The sequence below is a fragment of the Phaethon aethereus genome (genome assembly GCF_964289735.1).
Source record: "Phaethon aethereus genome assembly, chromosome: 2".
Lineage (NCBI taxonomy): Eukaryota > Metazoa > Chordata > Aves > Phaethontiformes > Phaethontidae > Phaethon > Phaethon aethereus.
This window is the reverse complement of record NC_138582.1, coordinates 69,533,860-69,559,484: the sequence shown is the minus strand read 5'-3', so window position 1 is coordinate 69,559,484 and position 25,625 is coordinate 69,533,860. Positions and strand designations below refer to the sequence as shown.

Sequence of the window (25,625 nt, the reverse complement as noted above, 5' to 3'; positions counted from 1 at the left end):
CTTACGAGAGAGAAAACCATTTCAGGTTTCTCACTGCGTCTTTCCCTGTCCCCAGCCAATTGCACAGCTGGTGGATTTGTACCATTCGCAGAAATATTCACCTACAGATCATACATAATTTCTGAAATATTGTCAAAGCTTTTAATAGAACAAAAAAGTGCCTCAACTTTCTCTACAAATACTTTTTTTTCATGATGGAAACAGAAATGCACCATGGGCTGAATCCAATATTTTGACAGAACTGTCATCCAAACACTCATCACTATGACACTTTCCTTACTTTTTTCACACTGAATAGAGTTAGTCTGAAGCACACTGGTAATCTGAGTAATTTCAGTGTGGGAGAATCTCAGGTTCAAAGCCAATCTTGTTACCTTGCTATGTGAGTGCTAGTGGTTTAAAATTTGCTGTGGTTTCCTATTGTGTGCAAGAATATTAATTACTTTAGCAGCACATATGCGTTCTGTTTTTCTCTGTTTTAGAAGGGGACTGTAGTGACTGGAAATGTAAAAGTATAATCATCCTAGGTAGATTGGATGGCACTTAAGCAATCAAATGTTAATGCAGTCTCGTAAAAGTAGTTTTAGGGAAATATTTCAAGCTTTATTCACTCAGATAGTATTCTCAAGAGCCAAAGTACAGCTTTTTTTTTCTGCACAATTGAGTCTTAAATATTGCATCAAGACACAATAAAACAGGTTTTTCTAGTCCTGTAATACTGCTTAAAATTGTTTTGAAAACAGCAGATTTGCCATCAGCCACCCAAGGCATCCATTAATTGACCAATAATGTCTGGGAGTATCTTAATTCCATTAGACTACAGTTGTCTATGTTTTTTTAGGGTAAATTCATTTTAACGATTTTGTTTCTTTTTTTTTCATATAACCTCGAGGCTGTTCCAATGAATTGTTTTCTTCTAATGCAAGTATGAAAGAAAATTATATCATATCACAGAAAAGGCATTTAAAGGAGTTTCAGCTATTTTAGTTATTTAAAACTTCAATTTGTTAGATTGTCCTGTATTACATATTTTAATTTTCCTCTTTTTCTTCTCTGATTTCTTTTTTAAACCAGCTCTTTTACTCATTCTTCTCTTCCAATCTCCACACTCTCCACCTTCTTAATTTCTTATAAGTTGTTTCTTGCTAAAATGTCACCTCAAATCAGCGACAACAGCCGTCTTCAAAGGGGATGTGCAGTGTCTGAATGACATCCTCCTTATCCCTGAATCATTTCCCAGTAGAGTTTGTCTTACTGTCTGTTTTCTTTTCTGAAAAACATACTTTCTCCTATGAAGACCATAGTATGATCTGTTCTGTCTTGCTTTGACTTGTCTGACACAAGCAAGTATTATTTATTCGGACAAGTAATTACTAATTTTGTCTGAGGGGCTTGTCTGCACTCTTATTACTCCCCCATAACCTCAGACAATTTCTGAGAAGAAATTCAACTGACATAAACTCTACAATGCAAGTTATCATGATTTTTGTAATCCACAACTGCTGAAACAGCCGGGGACAGCAAAATGACATAGGTAACCTAATGTAGAGACTGTTTATTAATTACCAAGTAGATGGTATTTTCCGGTTTTGTCAATGACACATACTTGTTTTGGAAGGTCGTGTTTTAGTAATACTTCATGCTCTAACCGATGAAGCAAGAAACAACACTCGCTCCTTTGGTTGCAGTGCTAAAGCCAGGGATCCTCACAGAATCACAGAATCACTAAGGTTGGAAAGGACCTTCAAAATCATCAAGTCCAACCATTAATCCAGTGCCACCGTGTCCCCTAAACTATGTCCTGAAGCGCCACATCCACACGTTTTTTGAATACCTCCTCAACCACGGGACAGGTAGCAGTGGCTGCTCGCTCACTTTCTGCTAGGAGTAGTTATGTTTCAGTGAAACACTTTATGAACATGAGATGAAGAAAAAGCAGGAGTAAATTCTAGGTGTTTTCTTCAAATGGCATCAGTGGCAGGTGTCGAAGAAATTGATGCAAAGCCTGGGGGCTTCCTTTCCCCCAGAACTCTTTGTGAACATGCACATGTCTGAGCAGTATGTGCTGGCTTGTTTTAAAATAAATCATCTTCACCACACAGGCACAAAGTAGGTGGAACAACATCTTCAGTATTTGGCATACGTTAGGTGAGTTTGGCTCTTTTAGTTTCGCTTTTTGCTACAGAAACAGAGCACAGCTATATCTGGTAGCAGATCAGATAAAAATATTCTTCTGTGTCCATCATGCAAACGACCTTTACTTCCCATCTCCTCCAAGAACGGAGATGTGTGTGTGTGTCCGCATCCGTGTCCCTGTTTCACATTTTTACTGCAGAAACTAGAAGTCCAACATATGGTTTCACTATCCTAAAAGAAGCCACAAAGTCTCCAGGAAAAAGGCTACTCTTGGCTAATCTCACTGTTGGGGTAGCATAATGCCAGTAAGGGGGATGCTCCGTCTCTGCTGGTGCTTGGTCATTGCTTCTTCAGCGGCTCTGCAAATGGACCTCCCTACTTCAGAGATTTTTTCCCCTTAAACTTCTTAATACAACTTGGAAAGCAGAAACACACTGTTTCTTGAATGTTGTTCTGATGTTTTGAAGGGGGCAGAGAAAATGTAGTGGATGAGCTGTAAAGAAAGATTGGTGAAGGAGGGAAACTGGTGTGGTAGGAACCAGCGGGGAGTTGAAAACCTGCAATAAAATAAATAGAAACAAGTTCTGTTGTACACGGCTGTAACTTGCATTTATCTGTGAGGTTTATACCCAGTGGCTGAAATGGGGAATGACGTACGCTGCCTCACTTCAAACACACGCGCCAGCGCTTTGCCAGTGTCAGAACAAGCAGGACACATGCGGGGCCTCCCAAAATTATGCCTCCTGTCCACAGCCTGTGTGTAACAGCTCCGTAAGCATTTGCACGACTTACTGCAGGAATGGCTGTACTGGGTGCACTTTGAAGGAGCAATGGGACGGGGCTTGTAGATTAAGACACCTAAATGTTTATGTGTAGGTGTGTACATGTTGAGCTCAGTGTCTGAGCCAATGTTAACGTCACTATAGGTGATGGAAATCTAACGTGAGTAGGCTAGTACCAGCTGGGGTGCTCATATGTCTGCAAGGGACTGGTAGGATCTACAGGGAAGCTGTGCTGTTTTCTTCTGAGTCGGCAAGCTGGAGGCCAGCAGAGCTATCCCAGGGACATCCACAATATTCCCTGGAGGGTCTTTTTTGCAGTTATTTTATTTACCTGTGATGTCACTCAAACTCGCCTTCACGGGTCAAGTGGGCAGGCTGTGCTTGGGAACAACTGGGGCACAGGCCTGTCTCTGGGTATCATCTTTCTTGTAGGGCGAAGGGTGTGACTGGCAGATGAAGTTTTATTCAAAAGTTAGTTTTAAGACACAGGTTAGTACTGTTCCTGTCACCTGAGCAGCTCAGCTTTATAAACCTTAAGAGAAAGATTTTCTTCTTTGTTTTTTTCCCCCATTAAGTTCTCCAGTCATTCCTAAAGAATTTGCCAAAACCAGAATGATTTGCCAAAACCAAAAAAAGCCAACAATTTGCCAAACCCAATCCAGAGTCATAATGCTGACTCCCAAAACCAAGTAGGCTATAGGTTTTCTGCTTGTCAGATTTTGACTCTCTTCTGTGGTCCGAAGAGCTCATCTAGTCATAATGCCACTATCTCCGGTATACTTTGTGGGCTTTAACAAACCCTCACACAACATAATTTCTCCTCTGAGCCCATTCCCAAGCCCATGTTGACCCACTTCAGCTCTTCTTACAATTTTGGGGGTTCTTTTAACCTGTAGAGCACTCTGTGTGTGTGTCTGTATATGACCTCTACAAGAGGTCATACATCCTAATTTAAAGCTTGGCTTCACAAACTGCTTGGAGGACAGAAAAGCAGCAGTGAGGTGCCCGACGCTGCCTTGCCTTTTCCCACTACTGAGAATGGTGCAAGCTGGTCCCCCTCCTGTACCAAACCAATAGGTCAAAAGGAAAAGGGGGAGAGGAGTCCCAGCACCTTCCCTGGCTCAGGTCTCACCCGTAGGAAACAGAAAACAGGCAGGCAGGCAGAGAGGGTTTTTTCCCAGGTACAGCTGAAATATGCAGGAGGGCCAAAGCTGGCAGCACTGCCACTAAATCCGCCCGCTCACTTCCACGTGGGAAAGGTATTTTTTAGGTTCCGTATATCCGTTCATCATGACTATGTACTATTGCCAACCTCAGGAGAAACATGAGTTTTGAAAAAAACAAATTGCTTACGAAGTTACCAGATTTGCCTGTCTTAGATTTTATTTTATTCTGGAGGTATCGAGATGGAAGCAACATGTTTGATGTACTTCAACCTACAAATTTGATTTCATCTTCAGGTTCAGCATTTTGACACATGTAATTTAGCTTCTAACAAGAGGTTCATGCCTCAGAGAAATGCATTTTGAGGTCACAGGCAAAAAGCCAACCTCCAGCTACTTGTACGGAACTAGACTTCACATTCTCTGAAAGGAGTCAAAATGGAGGTGGCTTTCCTCATTTTTAAGTGATGTGTCAGATTCTCACAAGGTGAATTCATTTCAAAAGAGGAAAAAAAAAAACAAAACAAAAGGCCTTGATGTGGGTCTTTGCAGCCAAATTCCTACAAGCTGCTCTGTGCTGGTCAACCCTCACATGACCAGGAAGTGTATTGGCTGAACAGATACTAGCAAATCATTTTTAATACCTCATTTCAGGTCTCTGGAGATTAATTTTATCATAAATTGGGAAGCCTGATTTAATTGTGCTAATTATATTTTCTCCTGGGAGTTGATGGATTACTACTTACCATCTTCTTGCTGTACGTAATGAATCATGCTAAGGTTTTCTCTTATTTATACCTGCTGAAAGCCTAGGAATTGAGTTGTGATAGGCATTAAAGAAACATGTAAGAAATTACCCTAAACCATTTGCTGCATGTTCGTACTCCTTTCATAGGTCTGTTCTCACATATGATAATTATGATTCCATTCTTCTGGAAATAATTGCAGAAACTCCATTTTAATTTTCTCTCTATGGGGAATTCACTGAAAAGAGAGAATATTTCAGACATGTGAGATATCTACAGTTCCTCTTCACATCTCTCTGTTAACATCCATTCTCATCTATTCATTTGTGAACCGAACGCCGCAGATGTGGAAGTCATTATGGCCACCACGCTCCCCGGTACTTGTGAGCCCATCAAATGCAATCGTGCACATGTCAGAGGCTTGATTTTGCGGCTGCTGGAGTTTGCCACTGAATGGAAACAGGCATTAGGTGACATCCTGTCATGGAATAAAGTTCGTCTGTACGCTGAAGTGCCAGTCACCAGGGTATCTTGTCTTAAAGGAGGATCTTGTCTTTTGTACAGTTTTGGAAAATCTCGCTGGCTCCTGGTCTCTGAGTGACCTTCCCTGTTCAATGCTCATCTCATGCAAAAAAGCTAATAATCAATATTTATGATTTATGTGGAAAGACAGACAGTCCACTCCTAAAATTAAGTGACCATTAAAATGGTGCACTTTCTGTTATCTTATTTCCTCCCGTGGATTTTTTACAAAAAAGAAGTCTTGGTTTCTTGGGGTGAGGGAGGTCTGGTTACCCACCTCCATCTTCACATCTCCTGTTACAGTTTGGTTTTGTAATCTTTCCCTTTCTCACTGGCTTTTGCAGCCAGAGCAGTAGCTAAGTTAGGAACAAGTACGTCTCTAGTTCAGCGCTACCTGGGGACTGTTCCTGACCCACCAGTGTCCTTCCCCTCCCATGCAGAAAAGTGAGGTCTCTGGCCCCCACTGTGGCGAAGAGGCTCCTTCGGTCACAGAATCACAGAATCACTAAGGTTGGAAAAGACCTTTGAGATCATCAAGTCCAACCATCAACCCAACACCACCATGTCCCCTAAACCATGTCCTGAAGTGCCACGTCCACATGTCGTGTGCTGCTTTGCACTGGGGGACACAGAGGCTGGGGGAAAGTCTGCGTGACACTGCTTGGGCTGTTGGACATCATGTTGACCATCAGGATTTCAAGCACAAGTTGCAGCTGCCGAGGGGTTTCTTTTGCTGATTTGGGGGTGTCAGGTAGGGTGCTGCAAAGCACCGTGTCCAGCAAGCTCAGCTGAGAGTCGAGAAGGGGGGACCCACATCTCTTTAGTTTCCTGAGCTGATGAAAATAGGATTTTGAAAGCTGTTCATGCTGTATTTTGTCTGTCTGGTTACTCCTTTTCATAAATTGTGTTTTCTCAAATGCGGTGTCACCTAAAGGTGGATCCTTCTTTCAGATATGACAATCATTTCCTCTTAATTAATCTTGATAGTTTGTTCATCTTCGCGGAACAGATCTTCACGAGGAGAAAGAAAGGCACATTTCCTTCAGGAGCGAGTTATGAACACACTAAATTGAAAAGCTGCGATGTTCTGTCACATTAACTCGGTCCCTACAACGCAGCAGTTGCACTTGATAAATGGCGACATTAAGAATAACATTAGAGAACACGTGCACAGGGTTGTGATGGCAACCAGGATACCTAACTACCCGGTGTTACACACATTGCCCTCCACATTTATGCCTTTCGGAGTGATGGACATATAGGGAAAAAAAAATATTTTTTTCTCACAGTTGATGAAATATGTGGGTTATAACTGGACCTTCTGTTGAGCTATAATCCTGTATCTTTAGTGCTATGAAAAAATACACAATTATGCTATATTAAATATAGAAGTATATGACACGTAGCATAATTTATTGCACAAATTATTATATAATTATATGTTTATTTATATAAACGATGTGTGTGGGTGTACAATGCTACGTAAGCCCACAGGAGCAGCTTTCCAGGGTGTCTGTCACCGTCATACCGAAGCGCCGACACTGCTGTGAGCAGGAGGGTGACTGCCTATTTAAGCCTGCAAGTGGCCAGCGAGCATTATTTTCTTCTCCTTTTGACCTACCTTTCCCTGATGCTGAATGGCTGCTATTCAGTGCTTTCTTCAAGCCAGTTACCCGGATGGGGCTTGCTCATTAAAAGTCACAGACATTATTGTAAATCACTCCGCTGTCAATGAATCTCTTTAGTGGGTCGTATTGCTATAGAGTCCGGGAGGTTTCTGACTCCAGCCAAACGCAAACAGCTTCGAACGATATCCTTTGATACCAGCGCTGCCTTAAACCGTGTCAGGGGATTTTTTCCAGAGCCCTTGGTGTTACTTTCACCTTTTCATTGTTACCGATAGTAACAGCACCATTCCCACACAGCCTGGCAAGGTCACGTTTAGGCTGTCGCTGACCACCTCCATTATCCCACCGGTGCCTTCTGTTTTGCTCTGTCTCCTGTATAGCGTTCGAATCAAACACTTATTTCAAAAGGACATATTGATCCTCCTTTAAAGCTACCCTTGGATGTGATGCCCCAAAAAAAAAACTCGGAGCCATTTACGCTACCTTTGTGCTGCAGCTTGTGCCTGTGCAGCTGACGTGCGCAGCCCCTTGGTCTCCCGGTGCTCCCGGGGCTCCCGGTGCTCCCGGGGCTCCCGGGGCTCCCGGGGCTCCCAGGGCCTGCTTGCCGGCCGTGCCTCCGCCGCCAGCTCGCTGAGCCAGGAGCTGCATTTGTGCTCCACGTTTTCATGCAGCAGCTGAGACGGAGGGCTCTGCTTCATTACTCTGGCTCCTACAGCGCAAGAAAATTACAATAGTTTAAACACACTTCAGCTTATTTTTTGTCGGAGGGTTAAGAGTGTGGGCAAGGAGGAGACTGGAAACGCGGGCAGAGAAGTTCTGGTGTTGTAGCTTTTCTTCTTCTTCACAACCTTTGTGGCGAGAAAGGCGAAAAGAGGTAGCGGGTGAGAAACACGGGCTGCGGCTCGTGGAGAGGACCTGACCCCTGCTAGGCGCAATGTCTGCGGAGGAAGGTTTTGTACCGGGAGCGTCCCTGGCAGGGGGGACATGGAAGGGGTTTTGGGCAGTGTAGAGACACGCCTGCTCTGTATCTGTTTGCGTGGTGAAGCGGTGTTTAGCCACAGTCGCTGTGCCAACCGGGCAAAGCTGTCCCTGGGGAGTGGGACCTGACACTGGGGTGCGGGACCTGACCCTGGGGAGCGGGACCTGACCCTGGGGTGCGGGACCTGTCCCTGAGGAGTGGCACCTGACACTGGGGAGCGGGACCTGACCCTGGGGAGCGGGACCTGTCCCTGGGGAGCGGGACCTGACCCTGGGGAGCGGGACCTGACCCTGGGGTGCGGGACCTGTCCCTGAGGAGTGGCACCTGACACTGGGGAGCGAGACCTGACCCTGGGGAGCGAGACCTGACCCTGGGGAGCGGGACCTGACCCTGGGGAGCGGGACCTGTCCCTGGGGAGTGGGACCTGACCCTGGGGAGCGGGATCTGACCCTGGGGAGCAGGATGGAGTGGAGGCAGGGCAGCCCAGGGAACAGCTCAGGTTTTTTTCCTTTGACTTCTTTATGGGGTAAGGCAGCAGGGGGGCTCAGTGGCTCTAAGGACAAGGCAGTCCCCAGAATGACTCATCTTATAATTTCTTTTCTGTCTCCTTTTTCTATTTTTTTTGCAGAGTTAAATGTAAGGGAGTCTGACGTAAGAGTGTGTGATGAATCGTCATGTAAATACGGAGGCGTGTGCAAGGAAGAGGGCGATGGCTTGAAATGTGCGTGTCAGTTCCAGGTAAGGGCTGATCACCCTTTTGTTTGCCACTTCTGACCAAGCTTTCAGGTGTATCGAAGCATTTGTGGAATCACCGCTTCAAAAATTTCACTTATTGGCAGGCTCCTATAAACCTAGCCGTATGCTCCCTTTTTAATGGCACTGGTTGGGTCGGTACGTGACTCTACTGGGGTGCGCTCAGGGAGCAAGTGGCGAGTGTGGCGTGACATTTGCTCCCCCCATGGTTTTGGTACGTCAGCCGGCAGCGCAGAGCGATGTGGGGAAGAACGGAGGGCCACCAACGTGCCAGGCACCCACAGCCCCGCCGGCACGAGCAGAGGTGGGGAACGCCGGTGACACCCGCTCTCTGGCTCCCCGTCTTGCCCCCTCCTGCCCCCAGACCCGAGGTGGGAGGGGAGGTGGTCCGGTGCAGGGTGGCCAAGCGTCGTCATGCACACCAGATGAAGCTTTAGAAGTTGAACGCAGTACTTACTATGGATTGCTTACTCTTGTGTCGGTATTTGGAGAACTCTGCCCTGCTCCAATGCGGTACGTTAGACCCTGGAAGATCTTAAGGTATTTTGAAAATCAGATAATAACAGGATCACCAGTGATCATAAAGTTTATGAATGAAAATAATGGATTAGTCCCACTCGGGGAAAAAAAAAGTATGGAAATTTAATTTTAAAAAATCATCTGAACTTCTAAAAAGTAATAAATAGCAAGTTCAGTTTGCTTGATTGGCTTTCAAGCCTTTAGTTTACAGTTTTTATAACTATTATGGCAATCCTTTCTCCCCTCCCACCCCTCACTTTTTAGATAAAAGAGAATACTGAAGTTCGTTCTTTTTGCAATTTATAGCCAGGACAAATGTATCAAATATTATGAGACTCCCAGTAAAACTGTAAGAGGCGGCAGTGTTATCAACCAACCCTGGAGTGGGCTATCCTTCAGTGTTTTAAAAATAACGTTGTGTTCTCTTTCCAATAAATAATAAATCAAGGGGAACCAGAATGGCAACAGAGTGTGTGTGATCTTACACTGGTTTTGGATTCCAGTGTTTCGGAGCTGGCATTTGATGTGGTGTCATTCAGGTGGGTACCTATGCTGGGAGGCATCCTGCAGCTTACGTCCCATAAGAACAATGGGACCCGACTGCCTTTTAAAGGGAGAAAAATTTCTTAGGAGAAGAGGTTTATTCATCAGCCTTGACTCTAGCTGTAACTTTCATCTGTGAAAAATAATAAAATCAAAACCCAGTAATGATTAAAAAAAAAAGGAAAAGAAATTCAACCCTAGGCTAAGCAAAGGTTTAATTTATTTTCTGTAGGTAGTAAATTGTATGACTTCCTAATATCCAGGTCTAAAAAAGGAGGACTAAAAAAGCAACTGGCCCATGTGATAAGCTGACACTTTTTCTTGAAGAACCCATTTTTAAAACCAATATTATTTTTAGGCTAATTGTACTTCTTGAAAAAATTAAACCTGTACTCGAAGGAAGGAAGAGAATGAGGAGAAGGCATTGTATTTTTTCAGACATAGCAGGTTGAATTCTTGCTGTAACTCTCGGCATTAATTATTCATCTGTAACCAGCACCACCGCAGAGGGGCACGGCTTTTCGCAGCCACCCAGGCCAAGGCTGGTGCAAACCATTCCTCAGATTCAGGGAAATGCATAGAGATTCCAGTTCCCTCAGCTCCCTTCCAGGCATCACCACTCCTTCCTCCTCCTCTTTATCTGTCACCACTCCTGACCTGGCAGCATTTCTTAACTGTTTGGTCTTTTAAAACTTTAAATATTAATGAGCCGTAGTTTTCCCTCCTCAGATCCCCTTTGGAGGTGACTGGCTGCCAAATTGCAGCGTTGCCACTGAAGCATCTCTAATGTTGTGGCAGCAAGAGTTCTGTGGGCCGTGACCTCTCTGAACACCTTCTAGGCTTTCTCTGTCTTGCCAAGTGGTCTAACATAAAGCGAGGCACCGAAGTTTGATTCCCCAGAATCAGATTGACAAATTAGACCATAGGAGAGGTACTGAAGGATTCAGGTGTGCTCTGCTTGCAGTGACCTTACTGATATGCTGACTTTCTGCAGGCCTAGTCAGGAAAAAGGGTAACTTCCTTTTTATTATAATGGAGGTGGGGGATAACACTTGTTCACCAATATTTTGGAAAGGTCTTTTGCTGACGTTTTACAAAACCTAAATTAAAAACTGATCAGCACCTAGTGAGTGTGTTAGGGACCAGCGTGGGGAGGTGAGGTGAGAGAGCGCTGGTGCGGGGCTCTTCTTTGATCTCAATAAGAAAGGCTCGACAGCACATGGTTTAATAAGATAACTGCTTTAATAAGACAGAATAGAAAAAGGAATATAGATAGCGAGTAAACCTTACATCCTTTCAAATGCTGGGCATGCTGCAATCGTGCAACGTCGGGGGGAGCCCGGATGGATTTTCCCACGGGACACTGCACTGAGCAGATCCTGTCCATGGAGAGATGCTCTCCTGTTTGGTCATTCAAGGTGTTGGAGTATTTCCTCACAAGAAAACAACTCGATTCCTAAAGGACGTTTGCACGAGAACTTCTGGCTGCAGTGTACCAAATGGCTGAAGTCTTACAAAACTGTAGAAAAGGACTTATTTTCTTATTATTCTTATTTTCAGGACAGAAACCTGCAACTTTAAAACATCACACAGCAACTTTAATGCATCAAGAATTATCTGTTGGAAAGTACTGTTCCCCCCAAGAGTCACCTGTTTAATTACTCCCTGGAAGTGACTGTTCAGTGTGAGATATGACAGGACTGACAGTAGTGGTGGGATGTCTTGAGACCTACTCACAATGGGAAAGTGTTACAAAACTGCTAGAAATAATTTTCAGAGCTGGCAGCATGATTTATTTCTGTCCGTGAATGCTTAGTTCATTTTCAGTGGGTCATCTACGGCAATATGACAAAGGAGGAAGGAAAATTCTCTTCAAAATTATGTTTTAAAAATTGAGTATTTTGAGGTTTGTGTATGCCAAAGCACGAAGAAACTGTTGTGGCAGAGACTGTCACTTAGAATTTGGAGACGAAGCTCTTGTCCTTTGGGGGCAGTTTAGCTTAGCTAATGCTACTATTTCTGTGTGAACTCTCACTGGTTGAACTATACCAGTTTAATCACACACATTATATAGTTAAGAAATTTGGTGGCTAGTCTGTGTCTGTCTTCATTGCTTTTTGTTGTTTGAGTTTTTTAATGATGCAAAAGGTGTCTGGAACTACAGTTACCGCTGCAGCCCCAAACAGGGCAACGTCTCCTTTTCCAGGCAGTGAGGTGGGGTTCGGATCTCCGGTTCAGCAGGGAGCGGTGCAGCAGTCGCAGGCGTTAGGCACATTGGTGGTCTCAGCATGTTTCCCAGCGTTCTGATACACATTATACACACAAGGGGTATATAATCCATTTTGCTTAGAATGTAAGAAAACAGCAAAATACAGGCTGCTCCTGGCAAAGCCATTCCGAATGATAATTTTTCCTTTCTTCCTTTCATCAATGCTACTGACTTTACGCGTAAAATTTTTCAGTATAGTAATACAAAAGCATTATTATAGTTGTTGACCAAGTAAAACAGACTCATGGTGCTCATGAATTTAATGGGGATGGTGATTGTTTTCCACCTCCTCTGAAAGATCAAAAAATTAGCAAATCTCCCCTTAAGCACTGTTCACCTTAAATTTTCCTTGGCTGCATTTCATCCCACTGTGCCTAGTCATATATTCGTGTATTATCTTGAAGAAGTTTTTTCCTTTCTCAGTGTGTTTATCCTTCAAATACTTGTAGATGCTTGCATACTCCCTCTAGCCTTTACTGAGTCCCACTATAGTTATTTTGTTCTTTTAGTCTTTCCTACTGAATTCCTATGTTCAGCCCATACAGAGGTGGACTATTATTCCAGCAGTCTGAAAGGGATATATACAGTGATATTGAGAAACTAATGTATTTTAAATCTGCCTTTAGTGAACGGGGCTATAAGTTACCGCTATATTTACACAACTATTTTCCTCTATATTAATGTGCAGTTGAGATTAATCAAATTATTTTGTATGACTAAGTTACTTCATATTTTTTTTTTCAGTGTCACACAAACTATATTCCTGTTTGTGGATCAAATGGAGACACTTACCAAAACGAATGCTTCCTCAGGAGAGCTGCTTGCAAGCATCAGAGAGAGATAACAGTGGTATCAAGAGGACCTTGTTATTCTGGTATGTAAAACATAGCTTTGTGTCACTAATGGATGATGTTGTATGTTTAGCTCTTAGTTGTATGTTTTGCCCCTAATTCCAGAGATTTCAGTTTTCCTGCTTTTCCTAGAATGACATATTTCCTAGAATGATAAGGTGGAAATCCCAAGTCCTCTTTAGTGATGGAATATAGTTACAGAGAAGAAATCTGATATATCTTCTGATATGCTAACAGGTTAATAAATAAACACTAAAAGTAGAAATACTTTATCTGAGAAAGGAGTTTGTGAATGCTTCTGCGGTATGTGTAGAGGAGCCTTGAGGCTTTACAAGGCTTACAACAAGTTTGGTCCAGATTAGTTATTTCTTTAGGACTCATCTTTTGGATGTACAGAATTAGTGTGACATCCAGCAAGTGACACTGATCATCCTGACTGCCACTCTGCCTGTATCCAAGGCATCATTGTTGACTAATTTCACTGGGGTTCTTTACACTGAAGGCATGCATAACTCTTAAAAAATCGTTGTACCTCACGTTTCTAATGGACTGCCCTTTTCTGTCTTTCCACATGTCTAAAACACAGGTTTTCCACACACTTAAAATACGTGGGACGGGTTTTCACTGTCTCGAATATTGATGAGATACATCCAACATGCTCTTGGACACAGAAACTTTAGCCACCAGAGGTTTGCTGAACCTCTGGACAGATTCAAAAGACACGTTGCTGGCTTCCTCAGAATTAGATTAAATGACTCAGTAGCGTCAACAACTGCATTCTTTGGTATGTAAATAACACACACAAAAATGTAAGTTGTGGGACATCCTTCATCTTTTGATACAGAATAGTTACCAGGATTAGCCTCAGCAGTATGGCGGTCAAAAGCACGATGACAGACCAGGTGCACACTCCTAGCTAGCTTTACATTGTCTAGTCTAGTTATCGGTGACAATTCAGAGGTAGCAGCCTGGAACACCCTGGTAGCTGCAACATCCTAGCTGGAAATTAGGGTAACTATTTGGGCAGCATACCTAGGCCAAGTTCCTTGCTGCTGCTGCCAGTCCCAGAGCTGCCTCATTGAAACGCAGCGTGGCTGTGTTTTACACGGGCTGCTCTAATGCCTTTGACCGCAGCACAGACCGATGCCGAGATTTGGGGTTGTTTACCAAAGCCCAAGACGATCTGTGATGTTGGTCCTAGAACTGGAGGAAACCTGCGTTTTGTGCCCAGCTCAGCCCCGTAATTCCAGCATACCTCAGACAGAAGACTGAAACTACCTTCTTTCTCAATCTCCCACATGTAAATTATCTCCAGAAGCTGCAGAAATAGGAAAAAAATGCATTACAGTTTTGGAGCGCGTGCATATTCCTGTAACAACACCCAAGAAGTATGAAGGTTTGAACTGAGGATGTATAAGCAAATATTTTTTTAATTTCATGCCCAAATTGTTTTAAGAAACAGACTCACAACATGAAAGTTTCTTTCCCTTACTAAAACAAAATACTAGGATAATGTTTTGGGAACAACAAAAAAGGTGATTATTTTTATATGCGTTCTACCCTGCTAAGAAAAAGACATTTCAAAATGAAAAATTGAATCTTCTCAGCCTCAGGTTGCTGGCAGCTAATTACTGCGTTACTCAGCTAGTAAGGGATTTTTTTTTTAACCTCCCTCTCCTTTTCTTTAAGTCCTACATAAAACTCAGGAAACACAGCATAATTTTTAGCACTTAGTGTAATAGATCAAGACGTGCTGAGACACAGTTGACCAGAAGGCACTGAGAACACATTTCCAAAACTGAGGACGCAATTCAGGCTGCATACTGCATCTACACTGGCGCAATTTAAAGCGCTTCAGCGGGGCTGTACGAGAACGGTACCTGCGACCCCAAGTGTCCAACGTGCTCTGCCCGTCGTAAAAATAATGGATGATACAAGCCATCCTCTGGAACCTGTTCGTGCCCTGGACATTGGGAAGTCAATGTATTTGTACTTATGATCTATAACATATATGTTGAGAATCAAGTGCCCAAATTAAAAAATCCTTTACAGACCCCCATTCATTTTCACCGAGTGCTTCCAAATTTTCTATGAAAATGCTTTGCTCTGGGACATCATTGGGAGCTAAATACAGGTTTGATGGTCTCCTAGCAGAGTTTCAGTTTTTCAAAGCTTCATCCTCACGGGACACACCTGAGAAAATAGGGTGACATTCACCCATAGTGTTGTAACAACCTTTTAATATTTAAAGTACATCAGACTTCTGAATCTCATACAAGAATTAAATATTTCGTGTTTGCTAGGGATTGATACCTTTTGAAGCTATGGCACTGGAACAGACTATACTGAGTAATTTAGTCAGACCTATTTCTTGGCGGATTTTGATTAAATTTTTACAGTCATGGGAGATTTAACAGCAAAATTCCCTTTGTCCGAGTGCTGTCAGGGTTGCAAGATCCTAAAATAAGCGACATTTCAAAAAAGAGTCAATCATAGGTGCTTCAGGATTGAACAAAATGCAAATTTTGACATTAAAAATGGCGTTTCAGAGAAAGGTAAGAGAATGTATGGCTGAAGTTTTCAGGACTGCATATACAGGTCTTAACGTTGTCAAAGCCCATTTTTCAATGAAGGAACATTGTTCCTTCTGTTCAAAATGCTGGGTTTACAGAGGTGTTTCTATGCCTAATTACCCCTGGCACAAGCTGTGGATGACAAGAGTCTGTGGGTTTCAGCCAGTGCATTTAGCCCCATGTTGCAAAATACAGAGAAACTACGAAAATGAGTGAAATGCAGCTTTAGTGTTCTCTGTGCCTAATACCTTAGCAGACCTTTGAGAAACGATGGGTCAAATCAAACTATATAGAATTTTTGCCTACACCTAACCTGGCCTTTTGCATTCAGAAAGAAGCAGTCATCCTGTCTGCGATTGGGTGGAGGTGAAGAGGGCTGCGAAGCGAAGTCCTTGCCAGTAGTTAATTCCCATCTCCCTTCCACAGCTTCTCCTCCTTGCTCTGTGGATTATGTTATGAATAAGGTCAGAGCACCGTCCCAGCCTTTTCCTTTTGTTTTTTATTTCTCACTCTTACCAGTTCCCTGTTTGCAGTTCAGCCCACACCCAAATGCAGAGATGGGACCATCCGGCAGGGCATGGGGAGATGGCAATACCTACACCAGGACTCCTGCCAAGCTCTCAACATCAGCGGTCTTGCTGCGGACCTGAAACCTTGATCAGTTCATAAAGGGTCACGTTACACTGAAATTCATTCATGATATGCCATCCTCTATTGGAGGTTATCCTGAACTGGCTTGCTAAACATTTAAGAAACCAGGAAGAGAAAGCGGTCAGGATGCTCAGAGCATTGAGGAGGAGCATCGCCCAAGTCCCTTTGTTTCTTCTGGGCCTTTTTGTTGGTGAATTTATTGCCTTTTATTAGTTTAAATAAAATAAATTAATTTAGTAAATAAGAAATAGACCTTCATGATTCATTTCTAAGAATGTGTGTTCCTGCCAGCCCGCACACAGCCACGATTTTGACTGTTGTCGGATTTATATTATATGCACATGAAATGTATCCACACAATGATGTAGTACTTGATATATTATACTTACAGATTCTCAGTGTACTGTATGTATTTGGAAGGCACAGTCCATTGCTTTTTCTAGTGGGATTTCTAAATTAAAAAAAAAAGCTGTTTGCAGAAGCAGAAACAAACACTCTAGCTCTGTTAGATTTAAGGAATGATTCTCTGAAGAGTAGCTTTAACTTGGTGTTCTTCAGTCTGAAGTAATCGAACTCTTACCCTGAATTTGAATGCGCTGGTTTTTACAGTAAATGTGGGGTTTTTTTGTTTTGGTTTTTTTTTTGTGGGAGGCTCTCAGTGAAGCATAATTAGATGCATACATTGTCCTGAAAAGAAATATAATAAGCTCATTTTAATCCTTTTGAGGGAGTTAAGGAAGAAATTCTAGGCAACTCACTCCTAGATTAAGAAAGTGTGAAAATAACTCTTTAAGCTCTCACAAGAAAGCCATAACAAACCTGAAAACCTACTATAAAAAATACATTCATTCTGAGAGCTGACCGAGACCCTTACTCCCAGATTCAGTGCAGTGCAGGAGCTTTCCTGTCCAGCCTGCAAGGAGGGTTTGTGACAGCACAGCGTCACCCTTCCGTCATTACAAAATGTTTTGGAAGCAAAGAACAAGGCATACACAGACATACCTCATCAACACATGCCAGGATTTCATATCCCGTACTTTTTTTATTTTTTGCATGGCATAATTAAGCGGGAAACGACTACCAGGATGGTGCAATAGCAGAGGTCTTTTCCCAGAAGACATCAAGGCAAATGGACATTCCCTACACACAGCCCGGCAAGGTGGAGGTTAAAAGCCTATCTCCAGCAGCCGGAGGCCTTGCAGCTGCTGGCAATTAGGCTTGTCAGCATTCCTTCCCAAAAGCTCCTGCTGGCATATCGAAATCAAGGGTAATTGCTAGCAGGCAGCCCTCCTGCTCCCGGAGGGTGGGGACGTAAGCGCAGCAGGAGGAGCGCAGGGTGGCTGCGCTGGCGTACGCCTTTGCAAGCCGCTTTTGTGCAGCAGCGGCAGCGCCGCTCTGCCGCCGGCACCGGGAAGCTGGAGCTTGTTTTGGCCTCTGCTCGGGCTGGTGGCTTGTCGCAGGCTGTGCTGGTTTCAGGTCTCTTCCAAAGCACTTGGCTGTTGCACTGCCGGTGGGAGATTTGGGGGTCCGTGCTGCCGCCGGAGCCGCCGGAGCACTGCACCGCACTGAGGAACAAGCGAAAGTTAAAAGCTCTCACTGAGCAATGCAGTAATGCTCTCCTTGCCACGACTGGTGCTAACTGTAGAAGAAGATGGTCTTCTTTGGTAGCCTATATACTTACCTCATGTAAATGAGTTGTACTGCTTGGAATTCCTTAATGAAGCAATACTGCATCATAAGGCATAATTCTCAGTGACTCAATGGTGCCATTTTATATGGGATTGTCTCCTTTGTCAGTAAAGTGGGTCACTATTGATGGAACAAGAGCCCTTCTGTTTTTGCATTAAATTCTGTTAGGTTAGTAGCTCGGTCTGTTAGACATGGAATAGTGGTATAGGAGGAAAGAAAGGAAAATTTAGGCAGAGGAAAAAAACCTCTTTATTCCTGATACTCCATGTGACAGGAGATTATTTTTAATATGTGAACTGACCCAGTAATGTGGAATTTCACACTTTCATCCACGCATTAGAGGGAATTATTCTTAGAAATATAACTGCTTAAAGAAAAAGGAGGGGAGGAAACCGAGCAAATGGAGGGTTTGGTTTTTTCTCTGATGTGAATGAGCTTATACATGGAAGTAAGAACCCCGCTCCTCTCTCTCTCTCTGGTCTCCTTCTTCTTTCAGATTTGTGGAAATAGATTCAGCTGCCTTCTCCATCACCAAAGCATCATGAAAGGAGAGGTGTGGGATGAGCAGAGCGTGCACTCTGCTCCTCTCCTCATCTTCCAGAGGAGCTGAGCTAACGGGGATGGGGAGCAATTCACTGACAGTAATTGCCATCTCATCCTCTCCTCTCCACCTCCTTTGAGCAAGAAAGACCGAGGAGGGTTTCTGACTCAGAGTGTGTGTTTAAGGGCTTGTCTTTACTGCCGTGCTAGCCGCGGACGCTGCCCGGCGGGGTGCACATCCCCGTGCAAAATCCCTAGCCAGCTCCGTAATGCTCTGGGGTGGAGTTAGTTGGCCTGGGGTTTTGAGGAAGCTCAAGTCCTGCTGATGCTCGGACTGCTAATGCAAAGGGGATGCAGCCACAAGCTGTCACCCCTCTGATGCTAATCCAGTCAGTCTAATGTCAATGAAATAACTATGCCATTAGAGCATCCTTACCCGAAGTGATTGACTCGGCTGAGAGGAGCTATTTTGTAGTTGGATGACTTAAGCCAACTTTACTTTGAGGACCAGTTGTCTTCTGGAGGTACTTCTGCAGTCAGGTGATTTGTAGCACTCCCAGGGCCAGAGGGTAAAAAATATAAGTATTACAAAAATAAGACTGTACGCTTCATCTGATTTGAGTTTAACAAATTTCAACCTCCAACAGTTGAAAAAAGGCTAAGGAAGCAATTTTAGTTTTCAGTACTGAATGGTGCTGTTCCTTGAGTAAAAGTATCTTGACAGGGAAGAGGGAGGGTAGGGCACACTAAGCATGGGCAAAGCGTATTAAAGGATGCCAGACTTTACGTGGGATGTTTGTTTTTACACCTGGCTCATGAAATGTAACACCTGTGTAACATTTTACAGCGGCAATTTCCTGAACAGCTGCTCCTGGAGCAATATTTTCATTTGCTTTCTTTTTTTTTTTCTCCCCTTCTGTTTCTTTTTCAGATAATGGCTCTGGGTCAGGAGAAGGAGGTGAGTACCAAACCCTGGTTACACTTGCTTTTGGTCTTTCTTTTTTACTATATGCATGTCAGTTTTATGTACATGCTTGCTGTATACCACATGAATTAAGGAAAAATTACGAAAACTTAAAAATAAGCTTTAACAGTGCAGTTTTATCCGACCATCTCAGAACAGTATTTGTATAGCAATAGGTTGTAGTCTGCATTTGACCAATGTTGTTCTTTCAGATTAGACCTATATCATTTTTCATTTGTTGCCAGAAATATAGTGTAATATTTAGATCCCTGTTTCACCTGTATTTCGCTCCTGGAAATGTCCATTCACAATACATTTCTTACCTTTTTTTTCCTTGCATTCTTTTCTTAGTCTCTACAATGTCTAGTTATTACTTTATCCTTGGTCAAACATGTTGCCTAAAATATATAATGATTGTACATGTTTCTGTTCAAAGCTGTATATTCAAAGAGGGCGTGCAGCACAGCTAGAATTAGTAGAAGTGTCCCTATCTTTGAAGACAGATTAACCTCCTTCCAAGGATTTAAAAAAAAAAAATTATCTTAATTCGATCTTTGGTGCTACTAGCAAGAATACATATAGAATGAAAAATATAAGATATAGATATTTACAGACACAGGAAAAGCCATTTTGCTTTTGGGCTTTGCTTGTATTAAGAAAGTGTTACAGTTCATACTTGATAGGCTGGAGTTTTGAAATACCAGAAATCTTGTATAGCTGCATGAAAATGTGCCTTTGTGGAAAATGATCTGTTTTAGCATCACTGTGTGGCTAAACATAACAGTTAACTAACATTAAATGTAACAGATAACTTTCAAAAAAATCAGGATCTAGCTCCCTCTTTTTTCAGGTATCGAGAGAAAGGAAGGCATTTCCCCCCCCTTTAATAGGATGCTATCAGTAAATTCCTGGGCTGCTGCTAGCGCATGGCCATTCTCACCTTTGTTTCCTTTGGGAGCAGTGTCTGAAGGAACAATTTTCTGCTCAAACACTGCCTCTTGTTACCTTCACTGGTGACTATTTTTTTAAAGCTCTTCTTCCTGAGATTGCCTCACGCTCTTTTCAGCAGAAGCTCTGTTTGCTTCGCCTTCCCCCTTTGTTACCCAGCCTGTTATTCCGCTACAGCTGCTCCCCGCAAGCCAAGCGTTGCTTGCCTCCGTGCCGCTATGTACTCCTTATAGGAGACAGATGACAGTCCGCATCCGACTTTTATTTTTGGAACAGTTTTAGAAAAGTTTGAATGCTGTTGGGATTTTTATTTTTTCAGTATTTCCCAATCAGATACAAAAGTCCCCATTAAAGTCCCTTGTAAATGTTACTGTGTTGGTCTGGAAGAGATTGGCAGCCAACTGACAGATGTGGGGATTCTCTGGGTAATTTTATGAACACTTTGGAGAAAAGCAGGACAGAACATGCAGTGTTTTGTTGATTAGGCTCACTGAGGAGGTGACATGTCCGAGTTCAAATGTACTCGTTGCTTGATTTAGGGCAGGAGACTGAACGAGGTCCACTGTCTCTTGGTAAGAGAGGTCCAAAATGAGTCTCCTTTGGTCACTGCTCTTGTGGTCATTCTCACTTGAAATATTCATTGAGCCTGGGACAAAAGGAGCAGGAGGAAGGCGACAGCCTGAAAGTTGGGAGGATGCATGCTATAGAAAGGCTTTGTTATCTGGGACTCAGCGTGCCAGTGAACTTTAATTATTTATGCAAAATAGAATGGCATCAGCTGAGGAGATACGGTGGTCCCTCCACGCTACCTTGTAGCAGTGGTTAGTACATTGTCTTGGGAGGTGGAATACATAGGTTCGGTTCACTTCAGGCAGAAAGAATTGAATCTGGGTCCCTTGGCCCCAGGTGAGTATCTGCACAGCCCGGGTATGAAATAAAGAAGGGACAACATACCCACTACCTCCTCCAGCAGTCTTGTGATGTTAGCCACATTTGGCTTTCTTCAGAGTACCCTTCGGCCAGCTGAAGTGTTCCCGCTTCTGCCAATTACGCAAGCAGTCAGTTTTAGTTCTTAATTTTAGATAGAAAAAAATATTTTAAACAACCAAAAATTGAAAATCCTGCTTGCCACTTCTTCTTTTCCTGGATACATCTAGGCTATTTGTGAGACACTGAATTTGTACTGTCCTCATCCACCTTCCTCACTAAACTGGGTGTTGGGTAATACCTCTGTAGAACAACTGGCTAGTCTTCAGCATGTTGAGTCATTTTCTGTGTCTGAAAGCAATCCTCCAAAGGACAGAATCGACTGTTGCTTTGATTACCAAACTCTGCTCTGGCCAAAAACTCAAGGGTATTTTTGTACTCACAATATTTTTGTATCTGGAATTGTTTTTGTTCCATTATTCAAGTAACTGTAAAAGTGAGGAGACATTAAAACCATCAAAGACACACTACAAGTGAAGGGAATTTAGAATTAAAACCAAACTTCTAAAAGAATGCTGAACCTCTTGAGGATGGAGGTGCATTGTTCGGGGTCCAGACAAGGAAGAAGGGCAGAAACCAGGCAGAGCATGATCTGCAGGGTAGAGGTGCTCCCTGGTGCATACCACAATCCTGCCTCCCTGGTTATTCCAGCTATGGGACTGAGTGGAGCACAGCACAGCTCCTTCCTGGGCCAGCTTTCCCCATTTTCTTCTGGAGGAAGCCAGGACATGCTGAGATATAATAATCATCCAGGCCTGATAGCCTGATACCATACCCTTGGCTAAGGGTGCACAAATGGGTACCAAGTTGCATGAGGAGCTTCTGTGCCCTGTGGGTTAGGTACAGCTGCTGCTTGTAAGGACAAGGAAGCAGCAATGGAAGTGGAAAAATGGAATTGGAAAAATAAGCAATGGAAGTGGAAAAATAAGTGAGAGAGAACCAGCAAGTGAGCAGATGTGCTAGCTTAGAGATTTCTGTTTTCTTCCTAGGATTTACATTTCCAGATGTTAATCACAGAATCAGTGTTTGCTGTGTTTCTTAAACACACAATTAGTGTGATTGTGTATGCACCAGTGATGCTTGCACACAAGGAATGGATGAGTGCAGCTGCTCGTACGTGTTCAGAGAGCATTGGAATTGCTGTGCAGGAGACGTACTGTTTTCTGGTAGATTTGTAACCATGAAGGAAAGTACTGGGAAAGCATCTGAGTTGTGCTCTTCAGTTGCTATAGCTCTGCTCGTGACAGTCTCCACTGCTGAAATTAGCTGCTTGCCCCACGTGCAGCAGAGATTTGAGCTAGTGGTTCACATTGTTCTCTTTCATTTTCTAGATGCAGAACAAGCTCATTAATGATTCTGAAACTTGACTTAATGCAAATTTTCCCTCCTACTCCTAAACTGTATTATGTTGAATGCATTCATTTTTTGTTAAAAAAAAAAAAAAAAGTAGATTTAGAACCAATTAAAAAAACCCACAAAAGTCCTCTTCCTCTAAGACTATTTCAGGCAACATCCTGCCTTAGAAATTGTGATGTGCTGCAAAAATGCTAAAGATCATGGAACTACTGATCCAGGTTCTTTCCCAAACTATGTTTACTGTTACAAAGCTACTAGATTTTAGGAAAAGAGTTAAGACTGGCAGAATTTTTGCAGTATGCTTGAATGAGATGAAGGAGTGTAATTTTTAGGGATGACACAATTGTCAAGTTGCCCTCTGACATTCTAGATAAGCAATTTCCATTTTCTATGCTCTGATGGCACAGTATTAATAAAGAGTTGTAATAATATGACTCATTTTGCTCATTTCAGAAGTCTGAACCTTCAATTAGAATAATAAAAATTACACTTATGAAACCAAGCTGTTGATCACTTGTGGCAATGGGTATCTTGAAGCCACTTCTAAGAAGAGTATGGATTGTTAATTCAGAAATTAGAGAAATTTCAAAAACCTCATTACTCTACCATTATGTTTCACCGTTACAGAAAGCGATGTCAGAGAGTGGGACTCAGACCTAAAAGAGTTGCTTAGTTGAGGTCACAGCTGAAGATGGTGGGATCCTTTAGATTTGCATTTAAGACATGGGCTTCTCTTTCTAATCTCATGAATCGTTCTGCAATTTCCCTGTTCTGAAGAATACAGTCATAGAACTGGCTTCTGATCCACTTTGTTTAAACAGGTTTGTAGAGTTTGAGGCAGAACTGGTGAAAGAAGAGTTACAGGCTCAGATTCATGTTCATCTCTGCCAGTTGTAAATTGCAACACTATTTGACCTGCTGGATGTATTTCCACAACTGTTAGATTGGGGCATGAAAAATGATCCTTAGGCTGTCATGTGTACATAAAGGAGGTAGATTGCTAGCTTGGATGAAACATTTTCTTTTTTTCTAATAAGAATTTAAAATGTTTTATTTCTCGTGGAACCTGCCAAGTTCTCCCTGTAAAAAGAACTGTGCTGACCCAATAAAGTAGCCTCAGGAAGATTAACTTTGGTAGGTTTATATGAATGTGACTAAGGATGAGCCTTTACAATTTTTTTCTTTAAGGTGCTTTTTATGTGCAAACAGGTTTTTTTTCCCTTGAATTTACAACTTGATACTAGCCAAGAAGGTCTAAAAAGAAGCAGTCATCTTAGTGATCTTCTTGCCCTCTTACTCTAAAAAGAGCTGGCACTCGGAATTCCTAGTAAGGTAGTTCTATCGTTTAGCTGAAGTAGCCTTCATGTTCAGAAGACCTCCGTCTTGTGTTAATGCCATTGTCCCTGTCAATATTCTAGAAGAGTTCCAAACACGACGTCGCCCAACTAGTAGTGAGACAACTGAAAGGGCAATCAGAGCCATTGGTCTAAATTCCACTCGGATTTATAATCACATCCTACGTTATTAGAAGAAATTTTGGCCCACTGCAGATGGGGACACTGATTCTTAACGGAAAGCTTTTTGAAGATGAAGCCGATTCCTTTTTTTTGGTCAAAGGTTTTGGTGACAAGGATAATTTGCTTTCATCTGGCAGTAGTCCTTATTGGTAAGGCTTTTTTTTGGTAGTACTTTCCATCTGGCATCCAGGCGTAGTGCAATAACTTTTGAAGGAGAACCGTATTTCTTCTGAGCTCCCACTTCCCGTCTTTGGTAAATGAGCGCTTCTGAACTGTTCTTCCCGTGTCCCTCCCAGTAAAGGCCTTTTTTCCTGTTGCTTTAAATAGTCTTTACTTTCTCTGTTTGATACTACCAGCAAATGGCAGCTGCGATGTTGACTTTGTGATATAGTTAGGCCTTTGCAAGGATGTGTTGAAAACAGTCAGCATGTGTTACGTACACCATCAAAGAGTTAACGAATGGTAATGACTCCTCAATCCAGCTTCTCAGAGACAAATCCGTGTCCTAGAAGAGGCAGATTCTGTGCTCTAGTAATCAACCAACAAGGGTAAGATTTCTAAGTGTCCTACTATGCCCGTAACATTAATTTTTTATTCTTTTTGTTCAGCATTTATCTGTGTACCTAAGCAAAATGCACTTTTGATATTAAAAAAGATGTAATGGTAGTTAGACAGATGGCACCCAATCATTTCAGGCTTTTAAGTTAAGGAAATAATATGCTTGCAATACATAGAGCTAACTTAATTATTATTAAAATAATTTGTTTTGAATTTCTAATCCCTCTGAAATTTAATAGCTAAAGTATCTTGTGATGAATATCTAGCAGATTGCATTTAGTAATTAATAAATTGATATACAGTATGTGCTTTTTAGCAGGCTGCCATCTGTTCTTTCCCCTCACTGGGGACAACACTTACCCAGTAATTGTCACACAGTCAGGGTGGTATAAACAGACACAGTTTAGAACCTTGAATATTTTTTATTTTAATTTGTAATAATGCTACTGATTTGTTTTAATGTATTTTAGTATGACTGCAGAAACTTGATGGTGATTAACACCCTGGATACGAGGTAACATCATGTCTTTTAGCATATTTCTATAATGGTGTGCAACTTAGAAAGATTTAAGTGCCAATTCCATCACGTCGCTTGTCACCGAGTATCACTTTAGCTTCAAATAGCTCTATTTATTTCTGTTGAGATCCTACTCCCTGCAGGTAAAATTAACACTGAACTAGAACTTGCAAGAGTTACTGTGTTTTCACCAAAGGCTCAGCAAGGCAGAGGCAAGGGGCCTGAACATTCAGGCTTTCTGTTGGTGCAAACTTAGTCTAAGCAGGGTTCTCAGCGGGGCTGGAGCTCGCACGGAAGGACAGATTCCTCTTGTGCAGGATGGCAGATAGCAAATGAGGGCAGGTTCATCCTGCACAGCCTGACTAGGGCCTGCAGAACGGCGTTCAGCGTGTTCATGAAATTGTGGGATGCCTCCCTTGGCGTCTGGTGACTTC

General features: G+C 42.6%; 1 protein-coding gene across 1 annotated transcript in view; it reads left to right on the top strand.

Moving 5' to 3' along the window:
- TMEFF1 (transmembrane protein with EGF like and two follistatin like domains 1) overlaps positions 1 to 25,625 on the top strand; it is a gene marked incomplete at both ends in the record, with an annotated part of 126,730 nt that overhangs the window by 65,699 nt on the left and 35,406 nt on the right. The window contains 3 exons of the mRNA XM_081996277.1: positions 8,585 to 8,694; positions 12,785 to 12,914; positions 19,276 to 19,302. Of these exons, the coding sequence (XP_081852403.1) occupies positions 8,585 to 8,694; positions 12,785 to 12,914; positions 19,276 to 19,302 (267 nt within the window). The remainder of the gene's footprint in view (positions 1 to 8,584; positions 8,695 to 12,784; positions 12,915 to 19,275; positions 19,303 to 25,625) is intronic.